Below are 7,642 nucleotides of genomic sequence, written 5' to 3'. Positions count from 1 at the left end.
ATGTCTATTCCACTGATTCTGCCACTGATCTATTTTAGTGGGGGAGTGATTACACCAATGAAATTAAAGATCCTTACCTTATTCACATGTACATACATATGCTCTATAAATATCATTTATATGTAGGCAAGTATTTGCCCATCTATCCATTGCATCTTCTCTTTATGTATCTGTATATACTTATTTATGTGCATGTGGTCTCCCACTACTAGAATGTAAGCTCCTTGAGGGCAGGGGCTAACTTTTTCATTATATTCCTGCTATGTGCACACAGTAGGCCCTTAATATGTGCACATAGTAGGCCCTTAATAAATGCTTGGCAACCAGTTGAGCCTCCTAGCTCCATCTCATTTAGTTGAAGTTGACATTGTTCATATGTTGCTTTAAAGTCTATAAAATTCTTTACATAAGTAATATTTAAATCTTCAGCCAACCCTGTGAGGTAGGTAGAACCTACAGGTATCATTATTTTCCCTTTACAGAATAATAAGTCAAGTAACACTAGAAAGACCAGAATTTAGGAATATCTTGAAGGTCCAAGCCAACAGTGCTTTTTTAAATCTACCAGGCAAAGAAAACAGAGAATAAATTAAAAGTAATTAAATATAAGATAGTTGGAAAGGGAGGGCACCAGAAGTTGGGGAGGGGGAAGGTTAGAAAAGATTTTTATTTTAAAGTAAAATTGTAATATTTTTGTATCAATTGTCCCTTCTTTCTAACTTTATTAAGCAGTTAGGTGGCCCAGTCCTGACTCCCCAGCCTGGGGTCAGGAAGACTCATCTTCCTGAGTTAAAATCTGGCTTTCAGACACTAGATGCGTAACCTTGGCCAAGTCACTTCACCCTGTTTGCCTCAGTTTCCTCATTTGTAATGAAATGAAGGAAATGGCAAACCACTCCAGTAACTCTGCCAAGAAAACCCCAAATGGGGTCACAAAGAGTCCCACATGACTGAACAACAACAAATGTGTCAGGCATTGGGAATTCAAAGAAGAAAAAAAAATAGTTCCCGTCCTCAAGGAACTTACAGTCTATCAGGGAAGACAACTGATACAAGATCATAGAGCTAGAGGTGGAGGATTGCAGAAGTCACCTAGTAGAGGCCATCTTCATAAAGAGATATTAAGTGACAATATATAGGAAGTTAAGTGACTCACCCAAGGTCACACAGGTGGTGACTGAAGTGGAATTTGAAGCCAGGTCAGCTGACTCTACTACTGTTTCTCCTGAACATCACTATTGAAACAAAACGATTGCAAAGTCATTTAGTGGAAAGCCCCAGGATTTGGGGGAGAGGTTGGTTGGAGGTGGGGGTTCAGCTGACCTTTGATTTGAAGGTGGTGGGGAGGAGAGATGGCATTTCAGTCTCGGGGCATAGTGTAGGCTAGCTGGAGGTGATGGGAATGCGTGAGGACATACACTCAGAGAAGTAACTTGTCCTGTGTCACTGTTAGTAAGAAGGGAAAAGGCCACTGGGCTCGGAGACACCAAACTAGCTCTGTTTGTCCCTGGGAGCAAGTCACTGAATCTTCCGCATGCCTCAGTTCCCTTACCTGTAAAAAATGGGGGTTGGTCTCAATGACCTCTCAGTTCTTTGTCAGCTCCTAATTTATGATGCTGTGATATTGCCACTGCCACAAGTGTGTGTGTGTGTGTGTGTGTGTGTGTGTGTGTGTGTGCTGTGTGCGCGTGTGCGTGCCTACATACATGGGGAGGGGAGGGGAAGAGAAGGGAGGCCCGCCCCCTCCTCACACCTATCTCCAGCCGGCGGTTGCAACCGCCCGCAGTTTGACAGCTCGTGGGTGCAGGTGGCTGGGGGCTGGGCGGGGGCCCCCCGAGGTGGCGAGGCGCGGACGCTGGCCCTGAGCTGCGTGCCGGCAGCGCCCCAGGCTCTCACCCGCCCGTGCGTCCTGCCCAATCGCTGGCTCTGCCGCCGCCGCCCCAGGTCCCCGGGGGGCAGGAGCAGCCTCTGCCGCCGTCCTGGGAACCTGCCGCGGCTGCGCTGACGGCGCGCCCTGCTAATGGCTGAGCCACGGGGCTGCTCAGTGTGGCTGTAGCGGACAGACGGACGGAGCCAGCGACTTGCCCGGAGCCCGGGCGCCCAGAGCTCTCCCGAAGCCAACCACCTCCTCCCAGCGTGTTGAGCCCAGCCCAGCCCAGCTCAGCCCAGGCCAGGCCAGGCCAGCCTTGGCCGCGGCTGCCTCTCTTTTCCTCGCCTAGCCACGCCGTGCCCCCCGCCATGGTGTCCTGGATCATCTCCAGGCTGGTGGTGTAAGTAGGCTTTCTTCCTCCCGGGTTCTTCCCTGGGGCTGCTCTTGTCCGGGGGGCAGCCAGCATTCCGCTGCTCCGGCCCCTGCCCAGCCCTGCCGTGCCTTTGCTATTAATACCCAGCGGGGCCGCTAAATTTAGGAGGGGAGGTACAGTAAGGAGCGGAGCTGTGGGCACCGGGAGACGGGAGAATACAAGCAAGGCGGGGCACGCGGGTACTGCATTGGGGAAGCAGAGGCAGAGGCGCACCCTGTTTCTGCAGGAAGCCGAGTTCCTTGCGGGATCATTTGAAAGGGCTCCCTGCTGCCTGAGGAGCGGACGCGGCGGGGAGACCATGGGCTGGAGAAGGGGGGTGAAATTCTTTGCCCCGGGGTGGCAAGAGCCTTTCTCCTCGTTTGAGGGCTGCCCCCCCCCGCCCCCTTCACGAGGGTCTTTGTTTTCCCGGGCTGGGCTTTTTATGTGTTTGCTGGTTTTGTTGAGGATGGCGGAGGTCGGGGGGGGAAAGGGGGCTGGGCAGCAATTCAATCAGTCCGTCTTCTTTAAGAGAAATATCCCGATGGGTTTGTCCACTCTGCCAAGAAGCTTTGTCACGAGAAATTGAGAGACTGGGTCTTGAAACTGACTAGGGGGCGCTGCCCGATGGGGTCTGCCCGGAGACTGGGTGGGGGAGACAGCGGCGGAGGCGGGGCCCTCCCTGTGTGGTGGATTTTTTTTCTCCCCTGTTATTGTTGGTTTTTTTTTTTTTAATGACCTCCTTTATGTCTCACAAAACGGCAAATCCTAGCTTCCGCTCTGTCTGCATTCTAATGCCCCCCTGGCATTGTGGGGGAATCCTATAGGAGGGCACCCTGTTGAGGTGCCCCCGCTGTGACAGGAGCTGGGGTGGGGTGGAGGGGCGGCGGCGCTACTTTGGGTGTCCGCAGGAATGTGTCTGACGGGAGTGCCTCTCCCAGTGACAGAACGACAAAGACAATTGGGACCCAAAGAGTGGTGTATCTTGAGAGGATGGTGATGGGGAGGCAGAACCTGTGGGGATACACTGAAGGGTGTGTTTCCTTTCGTCTTCCCTGCCCCCAAGCTTCCGATGTAGGTGGGTGTCTAGGTCACCTCTCAGAGGCAGCACTGATTCTCTAATGAATTCTTTCTCTTTCTAAATGGCTTTGGTGGGTCTAGATCTGACATTTTGTCTTGTACATCTCCGTCTGGATAAATTTCGCCCTCCTCCACAGTTGCAGCCCTGGGAAGGCCTCCGGGCTTTTTCTTTGTCTGAGGGAAATGTACCATGGGCTCTCTGATACAATATCATTACCTGTGTCTTCCTCTGTCTTTCCAAGGCTTTCAGTCTAACCTAATAGACTTTCCTTTTCCCACCTCCCCCCCCCCCCTTTTTCTTCTCTCTCCAGATGTACACAAAGGTAGCTTGTCTGATTCAATGTCTGTGAGGGCAGGCCACCACTGCTTAGCGTCTGCCATTTTCCAGACCAAGATGGGTTGGTCTCTTTCACTTTAAGCCCCCAAGTCATTTGATCTGGGCCCATCTGCAGCTGTTGCTAACTGCTGTTAGGTTTGTGTGTTATTCCGAGGAGGCATGTTAAATATTTAGACGATTTCATATGGACTGGAGAGCTTGGCATGAATAATACAGGGAAGTACAGCTCTGGGTCACTTAAAAAAGGGTCTGATTCAAGCTCCTTCTGATGCTCTGTGGCATCCCCTTTCCCACCAGGAGTGGTTCTGTGATCATATCTGCCAGCGGTTTCATGGATATAAGGATCCCCTGGAATTGAGAGGGGGCATTTGAACTCTGAAGTATTTTGGTCTTGGTGGGAGGGAGCACTGTAGTTTTGTTCCCAGCCTGCTCACCATCCTGACGTCCTCCAAAGGACAGGCTGGGAAGATAAAAAAGGTGTGTAAATGACAGAACCACAGAATTTTGAACTGGGTGGGACCTCGCCACCAATCTAGTCCAACCCCATACCCAGAAAGGAATCTTCACAATAATATGGGGGTGAAAGCTTCCAACGGCACTTCCACCTTTGGGATGCCACATGCTGAAATGGTGGCCACCTAGCCTCTGCTTGGAGATCTTGGGGGAGAGAATACCCACTCCCACCAGAAGCAATTCATTCCACTTTGTGATCACTCTGTTTCTTTCTTGACATCGAGGGTCAATTTATTCACTGCTCCATATTTTGCCTCCTGGGACCTGATAGAACAAATCTAATCCCTTTTAAATGTGACAGCCTTTCAGATATTTGAATACAGCTACCCTCATGTGCCCCCGGAATCTTCTCTTTTACAGGATAAACATGTTGTTCAGCAGTGTCTGACGCTTTGTGACCCTATTTGAGGTTTTCTTGGCAGAGACACTGGAGTTGTTCTCCATTTCCTTCTCCAGCTCTTGACAGATGAGGAAACTGAAGCAAATAGGTTGAAGTGACTTGCCCAGGGTCACACAATATCTGAAGTCAAATTTGAACTCAGGTCTTCCAGACTCCACGCCTGCACTCCATCCACTTCGGGGCACAGGATAAACATATGCAGCTCCATAATGGACCTTCATGTGACAAGGACTCAGAGGCAGTTAGGGGGCTTAGTGGAGGTCCTGACAGCTATATGACTTGGGCAAGTCACTTAACTTCTGTGTGCCTCAGGTTCCTCAGCTGGAATGGAAATAATACCACCTCTCTCCCGAGGTTGTGGTGAGAATCAAGTTAGATAACAATTACAAAAAAGTGCTTAGTGTGGTGCCTGGCACATGATAAGCAATTAATAAATAAATGCCTGTTCCCTTTACTCTTGGTTGCCCTACTGTGGACACTCTCCAGTTTATCAATGCCTTTCTTAAACTGTGGTGCCTAGAACCAACCACAATGTTCTGGGTATTGTCTGGCTGCAGAGCTCTCACTTCCTTATTCTAGGAAGCTTCTGTGCCCCTCACTGCAGCCCCAATTCACTTTGTTGGTTGCACACCACACTGCTGACTCCTAGTCACCTTTAATAATAATAACAACTCGCAATTCCATCATGCTTTTAAGGTGCCCATACTGCTATCCTCACAACAGTAGCTAGTGTAATTATCATTATCTCATTCTGTAGATGGAGAAACTGAGGCTCAGAGAGGTCCATCGAGTTGTCCAGTTAGGACGTGTCTCAGACACAGGTAAAGATTGGTCTCAGATGCTGCTCCATCAGTCAGCCAGTCAATAAACATTTATTAAATACCTACTATAGTCAGGTACTGTGCTAAGCATTGGGGGTATACAAATAAGGCTAGAGTGGCTTCTGCTCTGCCATGGTGCTTCTCATGAATTTGGAGAAGGTCATATGGAGCTTTCTGTTGCTGTTCAAAATAAAGATTGGACAGCAACATAGGATTTCGTTGGTATAGGGAATTCCTGGTGAGGAAGCTCCCTTTACCAATGCAGATCAGCCCTTTCTCTTTGACTTGCCTAGAGTGCTAAGTGGTTTGACCAGTCAGGATAGATCAATCTGGTTTTAAGCTCAGCCCACCTCTGCTTTGAGGCACTTCTCTGTCCATTATATGTCATGCTATTTTATCCAAAATAACATAGTTAAATTATTCATTGAGAGACCTGTACTCACCAAAGGTGACTGGTTTTTCAGAAGCAGTTCTTATAGCTGGTGAAGTTCTTCAGATACAGTTATCCCTTCAGATATTCTTAATACTGTATTTTTCAGATACAGTATTCCCCATCAAGACTTTCTCCATAGTGGTTTTGATATATTGCGGGTTGGCATAAGAAATTAAATGGGAATTTGGGGGCAGTCTTGTGGAAGCTGCAGATGACAGATGAAGACCAGCAGATGACACAGAAAAAAGTTTAGAGATTCAAAAATACATAAAAATATGTACAGTATTGTATAATATGAACAGATTTCTCTGGTACAAAGGGAGGGTCAAAAAATTTCATGTGGATTTTCCAGATCTCTGTGGCACTTTGCCCCTAACCCTCTTGATGTGGAAGGGATAACTGTACTCCTGTTTGCTGATGCCCTGAGGGCCTCTGTCAACGGGGAGGTGGGGGATGATTGATGTGGAGGAGGCGTTCATTCTCCCGTGTGAACCATGTGTTCCTTTGTTTTGTTTGACTGTACATACTTGTTACAAGGGAATTGATCACTGGGAAATGACATTGATTTTTAAAAGGATGAGTTAAAACATTTAAAAAGAAGAAAAAAGAGTGCTTATGATAAGATCCTGGGGTACTTTTATGATCAGCCAAATAATCCGCACAGGAAAAATTAAATGGGTGAAGAATGCATACCACCCAGGTGATGACATCAGTTAATCGACAAGCATTTATTTAGTACCTACTGTGTGCCATGCATTGTTCTAGGGGTTGGGGAAGCCAAATACAAAAAGAAGGCAGTCTCTGACCTCGAGGAGCTTATATTCTATCAGGAAAAAACATGTACATACATATACATACAAAAATATAAATATATGTAAGTATAATATGTTAATTTTATATATATATGTAATTAATTTGCTTAATTAGCTTACTTGACACTCCTTACTCCCATCCAGGCCCCTTCTCTCCAGACCACCCCAATGCAATCAATTTTCTTTGAGGGAGATAACATATTTGGCCTAGTCATTACTTAAGTATCCTCCTAGATCTTTTGTTATAGTTGGAGTAAGAGCCAATCTCTGGGGAATTTATTTATGTAACTATTGAACCCAGAGATGGAAAACTTCTACCCGCAAAAGTATAGTTACTTCCCAATAGCATCTCATCCTCCTAAAGGATATAATATATATATATAATATATAAAATAAATATAATATAAATATATATGCATTTGAACAGGCAGCCCACTGAGCTAGCCCAGCAATATATAACTCGGACATCACCACAAAGGGAGCATCAGCTGGGCCCAGAACTGAACAGGAGGAGACTGAGCTGGACTACCTTAAAGAAATTGTGTCCTGCTTTCAATGATGCTATGCTACTTTTTACAACAGCACTGATATTCTCTTAGGGGAGATGTACCATGAAGTGCTAGATAAGAGGGCTAGATTCATAGTCCTAGGCTGAAGCCTTTGACAGGTACCACGGGCAAATGGTGTGTCCTTGGAGAGAGGCCCTCTATCATACTATCAGTGCTGCGATCACATGGGCAAATCACACACAAGCCCCAGTTCTCAAGCTGTCTGATTGTAAATCACAGATGAGTTGCCAATATGTATGGGGGAGGGAGGCGCCGTACCAGATGATCCCTACATGGATAAAGTCTCAGATCTGGGCCTAAAACAAATATAAAAAAGCCACAGGGCTGGCCCAGACCTGAGATTTCAACTAAGTGGTAATTTTCTTTAAGTGCAGGTCTGACCATGTGACTCCCCTACT

General features: G+C 47.1%; 1 protein-coding gene across 4 annotated transcripts in view; it reads left to right on the top strand.

Moving 5' to 3' along the window:
- The first annotated feature begins 1,665 nt into the window (after window positions 1-1,665).
- REEP1 (receptor accessory protein 1) overlaps window positions 1,666-7,642 on the top strand; it is a 141,097-nt gene continuing 135,120 nt past the window's right edge. For 3 of the 4 annotated variants that reach the window (XM_036751864.1, XM_036751863.1, XM_036751862.1), the window contains exon 1: window positions 1,859-2,270. In XM_036751864.1, coding sequence (XP_036607759.1) covers window positions 2,239-2,270 — 32 coding nt within the window. In that variant the 5' untranslated portion in view covers window positions 1,859-2,238. Of the gene's footprint in view, window positions 2,271-7,642 lie in introns of all 4 variants that reach the window. The other variant, XM_036751865.1, reaches the window with a different exon arrangement.

This window comes from Trichosurus vulpecula, chromosome 3, assembly GCF_011100635.1.
Source record: "Trichosurus vulpecula isolate mTriVul1 chromosome 3, mTriVul1.pri, whole genome shotgun sequence".
In the NCBI taxonomy this organism is placed as follows: Eukaryota; Metazoa; Chordata; class Mammalia; order Diprotodontia; family Phalangeridae; genus Trichosurus; species Trichosurus vulpecula.
This window is presented reverse-complemented; position numbering and strand designations above follow the sequence as displayed.